Here is a 21,131-nt window from a genome sequence, read left to right on the forward strand (position 1 = left end):
ATAATGGATGTTATGAATGCAGTAAAAGAATAAACTCCAAAATTCCGGGTGGTGGTGGCACACACCTTTAATCCCAGCACTTGGGAGGCAGAAGCAAATGGATCTCTGTAAGTTTGAGGCCAGCCTGCTCTACAAAGTGAGTCCAGGACAGCCAAGGCTACACAGAGAAGCCCTGTCTTGAGAAAGCAAACAAAACAAAACAAAACGAAAACCCAAGAATAAACTCCAAAATATGTTAAGGCATTGGGCATGTCTAGCTCACCAGTAGAGCAATAGGGCCCTGGGTGTGATCCTCAGCACCTAAAAAAAATAAAAATAAAATAAAATAAAATCAGGCTAAAGGAAGATATATGTACATGATGGACTAGAAGGGGGGAGGGGCAGGAGGGGACAAGTCTATCTGAAGTATGCTGTCCAGGGCACCACTGACTGAGGGAGTGGCAGCTGAACTTGAAGGAGGTGAGGAGGAGCGTGAGGAATTCTGAGAGAACATTCCAGGATGAGCTGGCTTCCTAGGTCTGAGGAGTACTCTTGCTAGAAGAAAAGAGGGGAAAGGCTGTAAGGGCAGGAGCCGATGTAGGGGGTCTAGAACAGTGACTCTGGTAAACTAAGACCCTCACCAGATGCCCATCCACGCCTATCGGAAGGACTAAAAATAATCTGAGCCCTTCTTGAACAGAAGCGTCCACTGAAACTCTGCAACACTGCTGGAAGCATAAAGCAGGACAGCCACTTCGGAGACAGCCCGGCACAATGCTCTATGTGAAATAGACTCCCCATTGCATCTTAGGGTTGTCATTGCTGTGATAAAACACCATGGTCAAAGCAACTTGTGGAGGAAAGGGTTTTTAGATTTATACCTCCACAGCACTGTTCATCACTGAAGGAAGTCAGGATAGGAACTCAAACAGGACAGGAACCTGGAGGCAGGAGCTGATATAGAAGCCATGGAGGGTGCTGCTTACTGGCTTACTCACCATGGCTTGCTCAGCCTCCTTTCTTCTTTCTTTCTTTCTTTCTTCTTCTTCTTCTTCTTCTTCTTCTTCTTCTTCTTCTTCTTCTTCTTCTTCTTCTTCTTCTTCCTCCTCCTCCTCCTCCTCCTCCTCCTCCTCCTCCTCTCCTCTTCCTCTTCTTCCTCTTCTTCTTTTTGTTTTGTTTTGTTTTTCTAGACAGGGTTTCTCTGTGTAGCCTTGGCTGTCCTGGACTCACTTTGTAGACCAGGCTGGCCTTGAGCTCACAGAGATCCACCTGCCTCTGCCTCCCTGAGTGCTGGGATTAAAGGCGTGTGCCACCACCGCTCCCAGTTGTCAGCCTGCTTTCTTATAGAACCTAGGACTAGCAGCCCAGAAGTGGCATCACCCACAATGGGCTGGTCCCTCCCACATCAATCACCAATTAAGAATGTTTGTATGACAAGACAGGTAAAGGCTGGAAAGATGGGATTCTCACAAAATACATGGAGAAGGGGGAGGCTGGTGGAGTGAGGTGGAGGGTGTCCTATTTCTGTTTGTTTTGTGACAAGTCTCACCCCGTGACCCTGGCTGTTCTAGAAATCACTATGTAGAGCAGGCTGGCCTCAAAGGTGCTCTTCCTGCCTCTGTTATGATTACAGGCATGTACCACAACACCTAACAGGGATTTGATTTTTAGTTGTTGAGGAGTCTCGGGGCAAGGGCTCATGTAGCTCACTAGGCTAGTCTTGAACTTGCTTTGTAGCTGAAGCTGGCCTTGAACTCTTAAACTTCCTAGCCAAGATGCATGGCTAGGAATTTCATTCTTGACACATCTACTTGATTGTAACTACCACTAGATTGCATAGACATCTAGATGCCACCATGCCTGGTTATGTAGTGCTGGGTCTAGAACCCAGGGTCCCCTGCATACTAGGCAAACACTCTACCAACTGACCTATGTACCTGGCCCCTAGAATTCTTTTAGAAAACAATACATAGGATGGCACAACGAAGCCCCGCAGATCCATCATCCAACTCAACAATAGTCAACGCACAGCCACTACATTTACGTTTCTAGTTTGGGTAGCTTTTAATTCTCATCATTTCAAATATACCATAACGGGGGCTGGAGAGATGGATCCATGGTTGAGAACACTGGCTACTCTCACAGAGTCTATTGCTATGGCGCCTGCAATGAGGTGAGCGGAACTAGTTCCCGGCACCCACGTGGTGACTCATAGCTTTCTGTTAAGTCCAGTTACAGTGGATATAATGCCCTCTTCTGACCTCTGAAGGTATTGCACACGTAGTGCGCTTGACACACATGCAGGCAAACACTCAAACACATAAAATAGCTGGGCGTAGTGTCGCACAGCTGTAATCCCAGAACTCAGGAGGTAGAGGCAGATGGATTGCTGTGAGTTCAAGGCTAGTCTAGTCTATAAAGCCAGTCCAGAACAGGCAAGACTACAGAGAGAAACCCTGTCTCAAAACAAACAAACAAACAAACACAAAAAGACAAACACATAAAATAAAAATAATTTATAAAACCCAAATATAGCATAATTACTTTTAAAGTACGTTTGATGTCTTTACAGCATTTTGCTAGCATCTACAAAGCAGATAGAAATACTCTACTAGAACATGCAATTTGGTGGAGATCTGCTTCCTTGGAGGCCAAGGGGCAAAGCTCCAGAGCCACTTCTTGAAGCAGCATTCAAAAGCTGATGGGGACCGTTATCTGGTCTGTGGCCCTGGATTGGCCACATGTCTAGATCCCACAAAGGAGGGATGCTTTGCCGATGCCACAATTTACATCTCATGTGCTGAGATCCTGTTTTCTGGGAGTCTCTTGGCCTTGGCCTCTGAGCAGTTCCTGGAGCATCTCCCCCTGTGTTCTGGAAAGCCACACTGTCACGCTTCCAGCACACCTCGAAAGACAGCCTTGGCAAGGCACTGTGGCTGGAATCCCAGCACCCAGGGAGACAGAAGCAGTCAGATCTCCTTGAGTTCAAGGCCAGCTGGTCTACAAAGCAAGTCCAGGACAGCCAAAGGGGTGGGGATGGGTGGGGGAAGACAAGAAAAGAAAAAGAAAAAGAAAGACAGCCTCCCAAGAAGAGACCTGATACCGTATGAGCATATACAGGGGGAGGAGGTCCCCCTCAGTCACAGTCATAGGGGAGGGGAGTAAGGGGAAAATGGGAGGGAGGGAGGAATGGGAGGATACAAGGGATGGGGTAACCATTGAAATGTAATATGAATAAATTAATAAAATTAAAAAAAAAGACAGCCTCAGGGTTAGTTTAGCAAGCAGCTTCTTCTTCCCAAGCTCACACCTTGCTGCTTCTGTCCCTAATGACCCTTCTGTCAGTCTTTCTCAGTGTCCCTTGGTCCCAAGCATGCCTGGCCTTCTCATCATCCTTTTGTCAGCTCCACTGTCTCTTCTGTAATGAGCGCTGAGGCCCCAACCTCTTTGGTGGTTTGAATGAAAATAGCCCCATAGATTTGAATGCTAAGTCATCAGGGAGCAGCACTATTTGAAAGGAATAGGAAGTCTGGTCTTGCTGGAGGAAATGTGTCAGTGGGGATGAGCTTTGCGCCCAGACTCTCTCTTCCTACGGCCTGCAGATTTGGAAATCTCAGCTACCTCTCCAGGACCATGTCTGCCTGTCTGTCGCCATGTCTTCTGCCATGATGGTGGTAATGGACTAAACCTCTGAAGCTGTAAGCAGGCCCCAGTTAATGCTTTCTCTTCTAAGAGTTGCTCCGGGGGCTGGAGAGATGCTCAGAGGTTAAGAGCACTGACTGTTCTTCCAAAGGTCCTGAGTTGTATTCCCAGCAACCACATGGTAGCTCACAACCATCTATAATGTGATCTGATGTCTTCTTCTGGCCTGCAGGTGTACGTGCAGGCAGAGCGCTGTATACATAATAATAAACAAATCAATCTTTAAAAAAAAAAGTTGCTTTGGTCATAGTGTCTTTTCACAGCAATAGAACACTGACTAAGACATGGTCTTATTTATTTATTTATTTATTTATTCATTTATTTACTTACTTACTTACTTACTTACTTATTGAGACAGGGTTTCTCTGTGTAGCCCTTGCTGTCCTGGACTCACTCTGTAGACCAGGCTGTCCTTGAACTCACAGCGATCCACCTGCCTCTGCCTCCCAGAGTGCTGGGATTTCAGGCGTGTGCCACTATGCCCGGCTCTCTGATGCGTTTTTAAAGTAAGTGACAGAAGTCATACCCTTCCTGCTGAGTAGTCCAGCATACATGCCACCCCTGGATTCAATATTGGTTTTTAGAGTTCTAGTGGGATATAGAATTTCTATAAAGTGCACAGATCTGAAGTGTATACTGATTGCATGTTGCTTATACATACACCAGAAAGTGCAAACCTTTATCAAAGCTCAAAATGTTGTAATCACTCAGAAAACTGTAGGCTCTGTTTCTTAACAATTAAACTTTATTATACAATGCAACTAGCTTACACAAGAGGGAAAACATGTTAAAGGGAAAAAAGAGTGAACCTTCCGGTATCTGTTCCACAGGACAGGTCCTTAGGTGTCTCTGGCCTGCGTGCTGGTCCAGCCTGTTCACTGGTCCACGTGCGCTCAAGCCCGGTCTGCGCCTGCTGTTGCTCTCTCCTCTCTGCCTGCCTGTGTCACGGTCTCCTTCTCCCATTGAGGATCGATTAGAAAAACAATAGTCCAGGTGGAGTCCCCAGGTCTGTTTCCAGAATTCCAAGCGCAGGATGGCTCTACTCCGTCTATCACAAGGTATCCATGGGGTGTCCAAGGGTAAAGCTCACCAAGATTGCTTTTACCTGTGACAAAGCTTACAGTCTTTCCCACAGAAAACATCTTCAAGACTCCAGCTGGTTTCCGGTCCTCTCCCACCCTCAGAGGTATCCTTAGCACAAATAGCTTTTCTCACCAGCGATGGTTTTGCTTCTGAGACAGTAAGTGTGAAATCTACCCAACTCCCCCCTATTCCATCCTTAAGGCTTCCTGTCGGTGGTCTGTTCCACTCTTCCTGTCTCAGGTTGTCACAACCATGCCTCCGAGTACGGTTCCGGTTTAGGTGAAGTGGCACCACCAACAGGAATCCTCTCATGCCCGTGGCTCATTCCCTCTCCACATCTGGGGGGGGGGCGGGGTGTCCTACACATATAATAAAATATGTCTAAAAACGGTCTTAAAAGTTCAACACACAAAGTTCATTATTGAGGCTGAGGTCAGTATTACACAGAGATCAACAATACACGTAAAGCTTTAAAAGTTAAATTTGGTTGTTGTTGTTCCGTATTGGAGATGGAGCCCAGGGCTCTCTGTGTGTAAGAGGTGAAAACTCTGCCCCTGATGAAATCCCTAGTTTAGTGAGACAAGGATGGGCTAGGTAGCTCAAGTTGACCTTAGACTTCCCACTTGCTTCTGCCTCTTGGGTGCTGGGGTTTCAAGCTTATGCTGTCAGGCCCCGCTCCCTTTGGCTGAGCTGCCTGGACCAGGAAGCCTGGCAGGTGTCAGGTTTTCTCCCCTATGCTTTAGAATGCTTGCCTACACATAATGTGATCTCTTGGAGGTGGGACCCACGTCTGAACACTAGAAATTGTTTCATGCAACCCTTGTACATGGAGCCTGGCGGTTATTTTACATGCAAGCTTCAGTGTTCTCATGTTTTGACTCTTGCCTGTCACATGAAGTCAGGTGTGGAGTTTTCTACCTGCAGCATCATGTTAGAGCTCAGAAAGTTTCAAGTTTTGTTGTATTTTCGATCTGTAGACCCGAGAGGCTTGATTTCTACTGTTTTCTGGGATTTTATTTATGTAGGGCAGAGGTGAGCAGTGACACTCACTGGAGCAGGGTCCCATTTGTTTTGTTTTGTTTTGTTTTGTTTTTTTGAGACAGGGTTTCTCTGTGTAGCCTTGGTCCTGGACTCCCTTTGTAGACCAGGCTGGCTTCGAACTCACAGTGATCCGCCTGCCTCTGCCTCCCAAGTGCTGGGATTAAAGGCGTGCGCCACCATGCCCGGCTAGGGTCCCATTTGTTGCTTGGAATGTCCCCCAAAATTCTTATTACCTGTCTGCTAAGTTCCCCGCTAAAGATGCCCACTGCTTTATTACTGGGTTTCAAATAAACAGAGGCTAGTTAGTGTCTTATTATTTCCTATTTGGAAGATGGGAAAATGGAGTCACACATTTTGGGGGTCATTTTCCTAAGGGCACTAATTCATATAATAGTACCCGACTCTGAAGAGCCCTCTAGTCATAATGCCTGCCCCCTCTCAGATGCTATCATGTGCACTGGGGTAGAGGGTGTGTTCAAGGCTTCAGCACGCAAACCTGTGGAGAACGTAGTGCAGTCTGCAGCAGGGACTCCAGTATAGGGTCCTCATCTAGGGTGCTGCTGGGGCCACTTCCTGCAAACACACATGCCTGGTTCGTCACTAGCTGCCAGGTAGGAGACAGTGAACCGTAAGCTTGGCCACCATCTGAGCAAAACTGCCATCCTCTTCATGAGAGCAGCTGTGTCTACTTTCCAGCGTTTGTCACAATCAGGCCTGTGGACTGATGACCTTCCCTTCTAGGAGGTGGCCTCAGCTTGGTCACTGGCCCCTCACCTGAGTGTCTGGCCACTCCTCTAAGCCATGTGAATCCAATCCAGGCCGAATTGCACATGGTCTTGGGACCTCAGCAAGGGACTAGTGCGTGTGTGTGTGTGTGTGTGTGTGTGTGTGTGTGTGTGTGTGTACGTAACACACACATATAATATATATTATATATAATAGGCTGGTGTAGGTTAGGGGGAGGAGACTTCATCTATGAGGCTGTGAGGAACGCATAGGCATGGAACAAGAAGACTCTCCAGTGCAGCTGCCGTCCTGGTCACCACCAGTCCTAAGCCTTCACCCATATTTATAAGTAAGCCAAATAAACTCATCCCGAGGATGAACCGTTGGAGTATGGCCCTTCGGGTTGTCCTTGGAATCTTAGGAAGAGGGGTGGATGCCGTTCACTTCTCCCCTCAGCAGAAAAGTTTAGCGACAAAAGCTGAAGTATTTTGTTAGTCCTCCGAAGTCGGGCTTTAAGACAGACTTCAGCGTTATGTTGAGATACCTAGTCAAACCAAGAAGGAGGTTTTAGTCTTAGTTCGTGGTTTCAGAGGTTTCACAACACTGTCACTTGGGCTTGGTACCCTGAGCCTATGGTAGCATGGTGGCACATCATCATGGTGACAGGAGCCAAGTGGCAGTCTGACTGAACTCTCTTCATGGAGGACAGGAAGCAGAGAATGGGGAAGGGACTCGGAAACACTAGATCAGGCGTCAGAGGCACCCTCTCAGGAACCTGCTTCCTTCAGCTTAGCTGCATCTCACAGAACAGCCCACCAGCTGGGCCCCAAGCAGTCAACACACAGGCCCGTGCAAACCAATTCAAACCCAACCCCTCCTGCCCTAAGAAAACGGAAGGATGGGTATGCAGGGCCAGCATCCGCTGTGTCAGGGGCTGAAACCAAGCACGCTCCCACTTCACATGGGAGTAGCTCTGCTCAGCTCTTTAGTGCGCATCTCTCCCCTGTCAGGCACCAGGTACCTTCTTTTCCTGGGCTTTTACTCTCTGCCAGAGCAACCACTTAGGTGTGTGACCTCTTTCGTGGTCCTAGGCACCTTTCAAAGGCCAAAGGGAGCGGCAGAGGCTGGTAGAACACTCACCACACATTTCACATACAGTTAAGCCACGCAGCCCTTCATGGCAGCCTAGGCTCCAGGCTGAGGTTTTTTTGGTTTTTGTTTTCCTGAGTCAATGAGGCCCACTCCCATCTTTTCACAGGGCTTCCAGGTTTCCACTCAGAACTTCTTCTTTTTCTTTTTTCAAGACAGGATTTCTCTGTGTAGCCTTGGCTGTCCTGGATTCACTTTGTAGACCAGGCTGGCCTCGAACTCACAAAGATTCGCTTGCCTCTGCCTCCCGCCTGCGCCACCACAGCCCGGCTCCCACTCAGAACTTCTAATGACAGTGCTTGAGCTTTACTAGGCTTCCTGCCTGCGTTCCCATCTCTAGCCTTTCCAAATAGGCTGGCTTGGCCACCAGCCTTGGGTTTTGCCTCACTCCTCTGTTTCCACAACAAATGATGTCGGTCACCATATCCAAGTGAACTGTATACAGTCTGTACTGAATAAAGGCTGGCAGAAATGAATGGACGGATGGGCGAATGTGTATGGAGGGAGGGAAGGAGGGATGGACAGGTGGACGGATGGGTTGGTGGAATGATGGAAGGAAGAAAGGATGGATGGGTGAGAGGATGGAAGGAAGAATGGATGGACGCATGGAAGAATGAATGCATGGAGGGAGAGATCTTCAATATCAGGCTGGCAAGACTTCGTCGGGGAGCCAGGTGACAGCAACCCCAGGGAGGCAGTCTGCTCGGGTCCACTCCGGGAGCACCCGATGTCCTCTTCGCTCCGCTCTAGCGCTGTGGGCGCCCGAGGGCGGAAGCTTCCGTACCGGAACCGGCGCGCTCGGCGCGGGTTGCGTGGGGTGCGGCTTAGCGGGCGGACCGCCGGCCGGCGCACAGGCGACGGCGTGAGAGGAGGCGGCGGCATGGCGGGCCGGCGGGTGAATGTGAATGTGGGCGTGCTGGGTCACATCGACAGTGGCAAGACAGCGCTGGCCCGCGCGCTGAGCACTACGGCCTCCACCGCCGCCTTCGACAAGCAGCCCCAGAGCCGCGAGCGCGGCATAACGCTTGACCTGGGCTTCTCCTGTTTCGTCGTGCCGCTGCCGGGGGCTGAACCCGGGACTAGCGACACACTGCTGCAGGTCACGCTGGTCGACTGCCCCGGGCACGCCTCCCTCATCCGGACCATCATTGGCGGTGAGCGCGGGCCGGGGCGGGAGCCGGGCTCGGGGTCCGAGCCCGCGGGACAGTGGCGGGCCTGACAGCCTAGGCCTGGCCGCCAGCCCTGAAGGCTTGGGGGCTCGAACTCACAGCCCGCAGATGTGGACGCCGTTCGCCCCTTCACTGCCGTGCAGCGAGATGCTATCCTAGGAAAAAACGATCCAAGGAAACGAACCCTGAAAAAAGGGTGTACGCCAAAGTTTCAAAACAGTCACCACTTCCCTGTCTTGTGGTCTCCTGGTTTTCTGTCCCAAACACTGTTCCCAGTTTCCTGTGTGTGGATGGTTTTCAGGAAGAGTACACAGAAACGCAGACAATATGCAGAGATGAAAGATCTCATTTTTCTCTTTCTCCCGTTGTAATATTTGGAGTAGGTTGGGGTGGGGGCCGAGCCTAGTGCCTCTCTCAAGGTCTCATTTCCTCTTTTTATACACAAATCAACATTGTCATGAGACTGCACTGTATTTACACATAAAGTTCCATTACTCATTTTGTTGTTGTTGTTGTTGTCTTGAGACAGACTTTCTCTGTGTAGTCTTGGCTGTCCTGGACTTGCTTTGTAGACCATGCTGGCCTCGGACTCAGATCCGCTAGCCTCTGCCTCTCCGAGTGTTGGGATTACAGGCAGACAGGCAAGTGCCATTACTCATTTTTTAAGGCTCACGCAGAGTTCCTTTGTACACTTACACCAACGTTTTCTTGATGGACGTTTGTGATTTTTCCAGAGCTGGCTATCCATGCAGCAGTAGGTGTAATAAAATAAGTTGGGTGTGACCTGGCTAAGGCAGAGGGCGTGTGTTTTCAGTCATGATGGGCACTGCTAAAATCTACTCCTAGACCCTGTACCACCTAATTAGTCTTCAAATACAGGCCACTTAGGAATAGGACATTGTAAATAAAACAGAAAGTCTTGTAACTACCCTTCTGTGCTCAACTCTGGACCCCTCCTGTTTGTCTGCATGAAACTATTCTTAGGTCTTTTAAAATTCCTTTTGCAGACCCAAAGAACTACACTTAGGTCTAGGGACAGGACCCATAACCTGATCTATAAGCACCTAACACAAAAGGATGCATGGCTGCGTCAACCTGCTTTAGCCCCAGTGACCCATTTCCTGCCTGTCCCCTTACCATGGGCTTCTTTTCCAGCAGCACTCTGTAAACCTGTAAGCATCTGCCTGCCTATGTGTGGGGCAGGCGGTTCAGTAGTCCCTGGGCATTCCAAGCACCAGCTGTGGCAATTACCTAAGTGCTTTGATCTTTGGGGCCTCCCATTCTCCATGCTGCAGGGAGTCTGAGACTATTTCCCTGTTGCACTGAAAAGGAAATGGAGGCTTCCCTGCCAGGTCACTCCCTTGCACAATCTCTATTCAATCCAAGAGTCACTCAATAAAGACTATCAAGGACCACACAGAAAATAAACAAATGAAACTGAGAACTCCAGCTAAACTCTGGCTGGTCATATTCAAGTACGTTTTAGGAAATGCACTCTAAGCTAGTGTAAATTGGAGGTGGAACATACAGGGTGAAAGCTAGAAAGTGGGGTTGGCACGTGCCTCAGTGGTGGCCTACCTGCCTAGTGTATAGGAGGCTCTTTTGTCTTTATGATGGTGTGTGCAGATGGTACAAGTTCAGTTAGAATCTTGACTTTTCCTGGTTCATTGCATGGTTGGTTCTCAGGACACTGAGCAAAGCAGCAAGCTGGAGTTCCTACTAAGCCCTGAGGTCCAGAGCGCAAATCGCTGTGTACCCAGTATTGGCTGCTAGACTGGCAGATCCAGGGTTTCCGTGTACTCAGTGCATTTTTAAACTTAACCATATTTTGAGCCTTTGATAACTGTATGGGGATAAACCTCTGAAATACAGGCCCAGGCAGAAGGGCTACATTCTTGTGGAGGTGTGCAGGGCTGGGTTTGAAGCTGTTTTACTTACTAGCTGTGTGCCCTTCGAACCTAGCTAGGGATCTTCCATCAGTAGTGGATAAGTTACTTTCTGGCATGGCTCTTCTCAAATATTTCCACTTCTTGGACAAACTTTACAAGAAGCCTGTTTGTTATGTAGCCACTAAGAAGTTTGGATTTAGGAATGCAGCCAGTCAGCTGGATTGCCAAGGCCTGCCTGCCTCCCAAGCTGGGGCCTTTCCATGCCACCGCAGTTTCCTGAACCCCTGCACATCCCTTCCAGTATGTACATTTACATAGACCCTCCTCGTGTGACAGACGTGTTCGCCCAGTACATATGATCGGATGGCCGTGGCCCAAACACTCGGTGTTTTGGTTGAGACTGTTCAACCAGACAAGGTGATGTGTGCTCTTGAAGACTGCTCTTCTTGCTTCACATCTTGAGAAAACTCACTCCTTCCTGGTGTTAAAATGTGGCCTGGCTTTACTGGGGTGATGAGGCCATTCTTCCTTAAGGGGGCCCGATCCTAACTTCCTTCTTGGGGACCAGGAGGATGGACCCTTTCCTTTTGAAGGGAAGCATGCTTCTGTTTGAGTGCCTGCTCTGGCCCAGGCCTGTGGCTGGGACCTTGTGGCTGTGGAGTAGAAGCCACTTTGTTTTTCAGATGAGCAAACAAGTCTGGCAGGTAAAGTGCGCAGGGCTGCTCCCGGGAGCCACCTCTTAGCTGTCCTCAGTCCGTTTGTCATTATGTCCTTGCTTTCCTGAATGGCTACAGGTCGAATCCTGGCAGTGTCTTTGGAATCCTGCCATTTTGGACACTGCTGCCTGAAAAGTGGGTGGAGTCATCCACTGTCCTCATTTTCGGGGTTCATCAGGTCACATCAGCCCATGCTTCTAGATTGCCAATCCTTTTTTTTTTTGGTTTGGTTTGGTTTGGTTTGGTTTGGGTTTTGAGGCAGGGTCTCTCTAGCCCTGACTGTTCTGGAACTTGCCAAGTAGACCAGGCTAGCCTAGAACTCAGAGATCCTCCTGGCTGCCTCCCACGTGCTGGGATTAAAGGTGTGTACCACCGTGCCTGTCTCTTCAGTATTCTACTGTTTGCATTAGTTCAGCCTCCTTATTCAGGCTCAGCCTTCCTCAGGGCCTCCTCAGCAGCTCCTTTTCTGTTTCTGACCTTTAGTCACACCGGCGACTTTTCTATTCCTTAGACGGGTCAACAGTTGCTTTCTCCAAGGTCTTTGCCCTGCTGTTGCTTCCTGGTATGTCAGACTCTTTGTTGCTTGTCTGAGTTCAAATGTCACTTTGTTAGTGAGGCCTCCCTGACTCACTTCTCTGTGGTGTGCCTCCAGCCCTCCCCCCTCCCCCTTTCCCATTTCCTGATGCCCCTTGTGTGTTGTGTTAGCTGTCCTTTGCTAGAACTGGGACTCTGTAAGGGCAAAGTAGGATCTGACTCACCAGTGATGTTTGGTACCTGGGCTGACACCAGGCATCTGGCAGTTTCTTAGTGAGTTCTGAGGGAGGGAGAGCTGTGTTCTACTACTGACCTAGCTGGTTGTGAGTGAGCAGACAGAGTGAGTAGACCTGTAATAAGTGTGTCCTGGTGTCAGCACTCCCCTTGGCCAGATGACAAGAGAGCTGGCTGAAGGGATGCTGCCATACCCTGAGGGGTCTCCGCACAGAGAGCAGAAGCTGGAGTAACTCATGAAAACATGGGCTGCGCTTGTCTAGCTACTCAGTGGGCTGAGGAGCGCCTGGGCCCAGGAGTTTGAGTGCAGCCTGGGCAACATAGTGGGGTCTCTGTGTAAAAGAACATTCCCCACCCTTTGTTGAGGCACAGACTGTGGGCACATTGCAAAGAAGTGCTTTCCTAGAGCAAGGAACCACCAGTGAGGCTGCTTTGTCAGTTTAGGGCCAGAGGTAACTACTGGTAGTATGGGTCACGACATGGGATGTGACAAGTGTGTTTGTGACAGTGGAAGGTCTGAACAGAGTTGGAGCCTAGAGCGTGGCCCTTGAGATGATTTCTCTAAGGGCCTAGAGCGTGTTGGAAGGCTGCTGCTGTGTAGGTGTGTGGCCGGTTGAGCTGTGGGCAGAAGCTGCAGTCAGGGACTCATGAGCAGAGGTGTGTCTTCTCGTCCTCTCCTGCTCCTGCGATCCTTGGACGATTTTGCCAGCCAGTGGGTCACAACCTCCTTCTAGGTCAAATGACTCTTTAACACGGGCCACCTAAGGCCATCGGAACATACACATATTTATATTATAATTCATAACAGTAAAATTACAGTTATGAAGTATCAAAGAAAATGATGGAGTGGGGGTCACCACAATACGAGACACTGTATTAAGGGGTCATGGCATCAGGAAGGTTGGGAACCACTGGACTGTGCTCCCTGGAGGAGGCAATCACAGTAACAGTCTGTGATGGTGGCTCCAAAGGATGGTCTCTTAAGGTAAAGCCAGCTCTCTGATCCATTGTTCTCCAAGGTAAACTCTCTGAAACAAGGCTCCCACCTCCATGAAAACGGGATTTCATCTTCCTGTGGCTCAGATGAAGTGCCAGCTGGTGCTCTGGGTCAGAGGTAATGTGTGCATGTGACAGTTACTTGGTGCTTTCCTTCTGGCTGACACATTGTTAGTTTTCTGTTTTCTTTTCTCTCTTTCTTTCTTTCTTTCTTTCTTTCTTTCTTTCTTTCTTTCTTTCTTTTTCCAAGACAGGGTTTCTCTGTGTAGCCTTGGCTGTCCTGGACTCACTTTGTAGACCAGGCGGGCCTCGAACTCACAATGATCTGCCTGCCCTCTGCCTCCCGAGTGTTGGGATTAAAGGTGTGCGCGACCACTCCCAGCCTTTGTTATTGTTTTCTTAACCCTCACAGCTGCCCTGGGAGTAAAGGTGAAATTCACATTTTATAGATGAAAAAACTAAAACAGTACTGTCTCTCAGAGAGAGCAGGGACACAGTTACTGCTACCCAGGCTTGAACCCAGGCGGTGTGCCTCCACAGCCCTGTCTGGCTTTCTCAGTGGAAATGAAAAGTGTGCTGTCCACTGCACCCCCCCTTGGTAGTGCTTCAGGGCGATATTTTTCTCAAATCCGTTTTCCAGTATAAATCTTTCAGAGTTGGAACTTCAAAAAGATTAAACAATGTATGTTTTGAAGACTTGGGTTGGGGTGAGGGGCTTAGGACTCATCTTTAATCTAACTCCAGTAGGAAAGAAAAAATGCTGGTAACTTGGCTTGGCAATTTATAGTCTTCTGGTGGCTGCGAGGATTAACAGTGTTTTGTCTCTGAGTCTTTTGTTCTGGTTGTTAATGAACAGCTTTTCTGCCACTACCGACTTGTCTCCCAGCCCTCCCATCTCATACCCACTGTGGGAGGCGAGTTCTGCAGGCCGGGCCCTTCTCTGGGCCACTCCCTCATAGGACTGCACGGGAGTCTGTATGTCTGACCCCATCAGTGCACTTGGAGCCTGAGGTGCTGGCTTGTTTCTTAGCTCTGAGACGTCTTTCTCTGTGTCTTCTTTGCTTTTCTGACTTTCTGTGCTGTTGGTGCCCAAGGGGTAAAAGCCTGTGGCCCTCTGATCTGCTTTTCCAGCCCTGTCCCTTTAAGTCCCTCTGTCCTCTGTCTGAGACCCTTTCTTTGGACTCTTGAGTGGAACAGGGTTCATGCATGCAAAAGAATGTATGCCATCAACCAAATTTCTCCTGTCACCCTATGCAAGCCACACTGACCTTCAGTACGCACACCTAGGGCCAGAATGGGGCTTGGATAAACAGAGGCAAGGCCTTGGACACGGGCCTTGGCAGCCAGGGGACACAGGGGTGTGATTGTTTGGTTGGTTTTTCCGAGGCAAAGTTTCTCTGTGTAGCCCTGTCTGTCCTGGACTTAGTTTGTAGACCAGGCTGGCCTTGAACTCACAGAGATCCGCCTGCCACTGCCTCCCAAGTGCTGGGACTAAAGAGCAGCTCAGGGATGTGATTCTAATGAAAAAAAAAAAAGATGAAAAATCGTTGTTGTTTTCTTTGCTCTTGGTTTTGCTGTGAGAATCTGTATAAAAACGTTTGTTGTTAAAGCTTATGTGCTAGAAGGGGAAGTACTTCCTTCAACTTAGAGGCTTTTAAAAAGAATTTTTTATTAATTTATTCTTGTTACATCTCAATGGTTATCCCATCCCTTGTATCCTCCCATTCCTCCCTCCCTTCCATTTTCCCCTTATTCCCCTCCCCTATGACTGTTCCTGAGGGGGACTTCCTCCTCCTGTATATGCTCATAGCGTATTGGGACAGAGGGAAGGACATCCTACTGGGACTCTAGATGAGAGAAACATGGGAGAATAGCAAAGTAGAAGGATCCAGAGGGTCCTAGAAACCTACAAGTAGAACATTATGATAGGCAGATTTGGGTCCAGGGGTCCTGCTCAAACTAAGGCACCAGCCAAGGACAATACAGGCGGTAAACTTTAAACTTCTACCCAGATCTAGCCAAAGGACAGAACATTCTCCACAGTTGAGTGGAGAGTGGGGTATGACTTTCACACGAACTCTGGTGCCTCATATTTGACCATGTCCCCTGGAGGGGGAGACCTGGTGGCACTTAGAGGCTTTGCCATTAGCTGTTTGCTAGGCCTTGCTTTTGCGCGCGCGCGCACACACACACACACACACACACACACACACACACACACACACACACACACTTGCCCAACTGGAAGATTCTGCTGTCTGGTATAGCTTCTGCAGTGTCCTCTACTACCGGGTGATTCTGGGCCGACAGGCATTGCTTGCTTTCCCTTGCTTCAAAGGCTCACTGGTCAGTAGGAAGCCTGCCTCGCTGCAGTGTGCTGCTATAGACATCCAATGCTTCTGCTGTGCCTGGCGCCTTATCACTCTCTGACCCCACTTGATCTCCTTCCAAGCTGCAGTGCCTTTAGCTGTCTCCTGGAGACTCAAGTTGAGCTCCTCTGCACCATTTTCTCCTGGAGCTGGACAGCGGGTGACTTTGCTGTGGTTGGGGTGACAGTGTGGGAGCGGCACAACATCAGACACAGTCTTGAGTCTAAATTAATGCAGAATATTTGAGCAGGAACCAACAGGAAAGAAAAATGGAAGCAGGTAGTCATATTTCATTCCGTTGGGGTACATTTTTCTTCTCATGGGGCTTGCCCTTGAGAACAAAACATATCAAATGTTAAATCAAAGAATATTTTTGTAGTCATGCTAGGAATAGAAAATAATGCAAAGACTTTGCCTTCTTGAGGCAAATATTTCGCTGGAAGGTTATAATCAAAGTCAGAAGGAAATTGTAGCCACAGCTTTGGTAAAGCTGTGATCACTTAAAATTAATTGCTTTTAAGCTTTTCGCTGAATGTCTCCTGTCTGCATCCGCGTGTCTCTGGGTTTTCCTTCAGAACCACTTCATTCAGGCTGGGATAAGATTTGGGCAGGCAGCTCAAAAGATAACCTATAGAGGAAACCCAGGACCTGGCCCTCCTTGGTCATTCTTTGTTCAGTGGAACTTCAGCCAGGCTGGGAGGGAGCCTTTCTGATTCTCTCTTCCCTTCCCAATTAGGGCTTTGGTAGTGTGAGAAGGTGATACTGTCCAGAGCTCTCGCCTTCATCTACCTTATAGCCCCAGTCCAAGGGAGGGTGGCATTTCTGAGGCAGCCTGGTTATGGGGCTGGGAAACAGTCTGCATTGAGTAATGCATTGCCCTCTGCTGTTGGAAGGACCATACTGTGCTGTCTGGCTGAAGCAGCATGGGGTAGGGCCGATGCCTATGTCTTCTGTAGCTACCTGGCCTGCCTCAAAGTACACAATAGTTTTTAAGATCAGTTTAGTTCAGACAGTGTGCAGTTCGGCATGTGTAGTGTTTTCCCATGTGTTTATGGAGTTGTGTGGCTGTCCTCTACAAAGAGGCGCTGTGCTTGCTCACAGTCGGCCCTGCAAACCTGGGCAGCTGCCAGCATCCTTCACAGCTTTGTAGATTTTAGACTCTGACAGAAATGGAATTGTTTGGTGCCTGGCTTGTGCTTTGTAGTTGTTTTGAGAAAGGGTCGCACTGGGTAGCCCACACTGGCCTTGAACTTGCAGTAGAGCTCCTGCTCCTGCCTCTCAGGGGATAGCATTATGACATTCCCAGTTTAGAGCATGCTTTTTAAGAGTTAATCCATACTGTAGCATGTAACTATATTTCATCTCTTCAAAAAGTAAAATGTTTCTAATTGCGATAAAATGATACAATACTTGCTACCTCAGGAAGCCTTCCAGGTTGCTACTTTCTGTCCTATGCTTTGCCTGTAGAGAACCCTGTCCTAGGAACTTCTGGTAAGAGAGGTTCAGATGGTGATGTCTTGATGGGTTTTGGGTTTTGTTTGTTTTCAAAACAGATTCTCAGCCAAGTGTGGTGGCACACACCTGTAATCCCAGCACTCGGGGAGGCAGAGGCAGGTGGATCTCTGTGAGTTAGAGGCCAGCTGGCTCTACAGAGCAAGTCCATAACAGCCAGGGCTACACGGAGATCCTGTCTGGTGGAGACAGATGGACAGGTTCTCACTATGTAGCTCTGGCTGTCCTGGAACTTACTGTAAAGACCGGACTAGCTCCAAAATCAGAGATCTGCCTCCCTCTGCCCCCCAAGTGCCAGGATTAAAGCTGTGTGCCACTCTGCCCAACTGGCTTGTTGTTTTCATCCACTCTCTTAGGTTCTCCATGCACCTACTGTGCAGTGTTGTTTTGGATGGGAAGCCAGATACAAGCCATGTGTGTCTTCAAGGACTTGCAGCCAGAGGAGGCAGGAGGGAAGGGCTGGGCAGGTAAAGTACAGGGTTGTGAGAGTCTTGATCAGGAGCGCTTGTGTGACGTGATGTGTGAGTGTGTTGTGGCACAAGCAGGAAGGACACTGTCCCCTTCGCCCCCTCAGTGGAGACACAGGGCCAGGCCTGAACAGATGACCTGGAGATTTCCAGACAGAATGGCCACAGGGAGTAGCCTCAGCAAAGTTCAGGGGTGTAAGAGCAGGTGGATCTGGTGGGCAAGTGTGAGGTGGGGAGGTACTAGGCCAGGGAGGCTTCTGGGAGGAGGGGCTCTCTTGTGCTGTGTGAACTGTGTAGGCTGGTGGAGAGCTTAACTGGTGAAGAAGAAGGGGACTATTTCAGCTAGAGGCCCCAGCATGCCGACAGACAAGGCAGGACCAGAACATGGCATTCATGAAAGAGGAAGCAAGTAAGAGGCCCAGTGGTTAGAGGCTCTGGGGAGAGAGCTCAGGAGCTGGGTGTACCTTGTGTGAGGGAGTGTTCGTTTGTTTGTGTTTGTTTTGTTTTGTTTTTCGAGATAGGGTTTCTCTGTGTAGCCTTGACTGTCCTGGACTTGCTTTGTAGACCAGGTTGGCCTCGAACTCAGAGATCCACCTACCTCTGTCTCCCTGAGTGCTGGGATTACAGGCATGTGCTACCGTGCCCGGCTGAGGGAGTGTGTTTTAACCAGGGTCCTTATAGTGGTTTCCACAGCTCCTGTGGAGTCTGAAAAGGGGTCCAGGACAAGTGACACTTCTCAAAGAGCAAGCAGGCAGGTGGCTGCAGGACGAACATAGAGCTCTGGGGTGCTGGTATGGAGTGCCAAGCAAGGCCGAGAGACTTCCGCCTCTTAGGAGAGGGTGATTTCGAGGACATATACTACCTTTTAGACACTATTCAAGACCCCTGACACTTACTGTATTCCCAAAGCCTGTGTCAGTGGTAGGTAGCTTGCTGTGGGGCTCAGGTGATGAGTGCCTCCCCAAAATCTCCCCAACCTGCTTCCTTGCCTTGCCTTTGCCCAGCACTGCAGTCATGCTCAGGCCATGCCCACAAATTTGACAAATTTTACCTCAGTGTAGCTGACAATGTATACTGGATGGACTGAGAAATGGCTAGTTCTGCATCCCAACTATAGATGAGGGTGGATGCTGTCCCCTGTGCGGTTTGGTGCTAGGGGCTGCCATATCAGGAGACAGCCATAGTTTCTGGAGAGCAGTGTATATCCATAGCAAGTCAGATGGTTGGTCCCAAGCACAGGTTCTGTCACCACCCTCCCCTGCACTGTTCACATTCTTTTCTGTACTATTGGAGCTTTGCTTCTTGTTAATTGGGTCTTTCATTTCCTTGTGCTGTGCAGTTAGGCCCTGCTGCTTTGAAGTGGCCTCACTGGGTAGGAGGGAGGACTTAGCAAATGTGGATGCTCTTCTTGGCAGGAGAAAAAACAACTTTGCAGTTGAGAGACGTTGACTTTCCCTCTTTTGCTGTCACCGTATTGTGATGATGCTCTCTTGTCTTGAGGCCTTCAGGAAGACTAAAATGATTTCCTTTGTCTCTAACCTACTTCCCGAGGATATTTATTTGGCGGCATACACAGGTGCTACCTAAAGATAAACTTGACTTTTTTGCTTTTAAAATCAGTGCTGGAAGTGCACTAATGTTGCTCTGCTTGGTTGAAGGACCTACCTGACCTAGCCTTTTGCTGTGTTTTTAAAGCCCAGGGGAGGTCAATGGCTGCTGCCCTTGTCCATCTAACCTTGATATTAGAGCTAAAACTGCTCATCAGCACTGTATTGTGACACTTGAAGACAGTCACTCCTCTGTGGTCACTTCCAGGTGAGTCCTTTTCCTCGGCCCTTTTGACATGGTCACCAGAGCTCCAGTATGGGTGCACTTGGGTATTTCCTATTCTAAAATGATGGCTTAGGGCAAGCTCAGGACGGTCTGCAGAGCCTAGCTCTAGAGGAGGAAGACTGACCTAAGAAAGAAGGCTGTTTCTTAACACTTCTGCCTGATACCTAGAGACTAGAAAGCACACATTGGCAGGCACTGGCCACCAGCTAGGCACTCCCTGTTGCCAGTGCCCCTTCACTGCAGAATCTGACCACCTGTTGTGAAGCACAGCCACATTTCCAGCAGAACATCCCATTGGGTATGTTGAGAGCTTACTAGCGAAGAAGATAGGGGACATTTCAGCTAGAGGACCCAGCATCCACAGACAGACAGGGCAGGAGCAGAGCATGAAGTTAATGAAACAGAAAGCAAGTAATAAGCTCAGATAGTAATGTTCTGATTGTGTAGCCCAGAGTGTGGCTGTGAGTCTTGGGGTAGTCATTTGAGTGTTTGCATCCAAGGCTAGGGGGTTGCTGAGGCATAGAAATACACATTTTACCTCAGTGCAGCACTGGACAGACTGAGGTTACTTGGTCTGCACACCTGCCAAGCTCCCCCTCACCCCGCTTGCCTACCTAGTGCCTGTTCAGAGCATGGCCTGTGAAGTGGCCCTGTCTTTCCTCCTCTTCATCCTCACAGTAGTCCCTCGCTGGCCTTGTACCTCCAGCAGTTCCAACTGCCGAGTCAGGACTGGCTTCACCTAGCTCCAGAGTGGTTGAGCTCAGTCTCCCTCTACACATCTTCCGGTCTGCAGCCAGGAGCTCTTCCTAGATACATTCCGTACCTCCCTGCTTACGGCTTCAGTTGCTCTCTGATGGCAGAAAGCCCAGGTTCCTTATGACTGGTGGGGCCCTTCCTGATAGAGTTGTGTTCTCTCCCTCTGGGACTGCATGGCACTATGTGGGTACCTCTGCACAGACAGAACATGCTTTCTCAGGCTGCGCCTTCTGATGACAAGTCTTTGCTGGGGAGCTTCCTTATCTCCCTCCCAGGCTGGACTGGTAACTTCATTGACGGCTTGCTGCACCCTGTGCATACTCTTAGGGATTTATTTCTTCCATCTCACTCATTTTGGATTTACTGGGTGAACCCTTTGAGGCCTGTTGTCATTTAACTTGGTCTCTAAGAGGACAGGATGGGACCTGGGTCAGTTCGAATAACTGGCCCGTGTATGTAGGCACTCGGGAGTTACTGACTGAATGGTGGATAGATGCATGGACGAAGACGAGGTCATTTCCTACTGCCTGCACCAAGCAGCCTTATTCCTGTGGTGCTTTAGGGGACTGACCAGAGTTCAACAGTGGAGGAAGCCTGCCTGAGGTTAGACAAGTTAATCTTTCAATGGAAATTCAATCCTCACTTTTCATTTTCAGGCCACTTTGCGTAGCAAAGTAGTTTAACTCATAGCAGATTTCTGCCATGCTGATGGTTAATTTCACGGCCCACGGAGGGTCAGCACACTAATGCCGAGAACACAGCGACCTCGGTGTGGCTCGCCTCACACAGTGAGGGCCCAGCAGCCCCTGTTTTTTTTTTTTTCTTTCTTTTGAGTAGCAGTATTCAAACATCCTTCAGCAGGCTGATTTTGAGTTAACAGGGCTGACCCTTTCAAGAACATTTTTAAAAGCTACAGTATAGATCCCTCCCAGGCTGTGTATTTTCCTTTCTCTATGCAGTTCAAAAGGGCTGCGTC

At 49.1% G+C, this 21,131-nt stretch overlaps 1 protein-coding gene across 2 annotated transcripts in view; it reads left to right on the forward strand.

The window, feature by feature from the left end:
- The first annotated feature begins 8,504 nt into the window (after positions 1-8,504).
- Positions 8,505-21,131, forward strand: part of EEFSEC (eukaryotic elongation factor, selenocysteine-tRNA specific) — a 195,773-nt gene continuing 183,146 nt past the window's right edge. Inside the window, exon 1 of one of the 2 annotated variants that reach the window (XM_084765620.1) lies at positions 8,505-8,834. In XM_084765620.1, coding sequence (XP_084621746.1) covers positions 8,561-8,834 — 274 coding nt within the window. In that variant the 5' untranslated portion in view covers positions 8,505-8,560. The remainder of the gene's footprint in view (positions 8,835-21,131) is intronic. The other variant, XM_084765619.1, reaches the window with a different exon arrangement.

The sequence above is a fragment of the Acomys minous genome, assembly GCF_964271855.1.
Source record: "Acomys minous genome assembly, chromosome: 17".
Lineage (NCBI taxonomy): Eukaryota > Metazoa > Chordata > Mammalia > Rodentia > Muridae > Acomys > Acomys minous.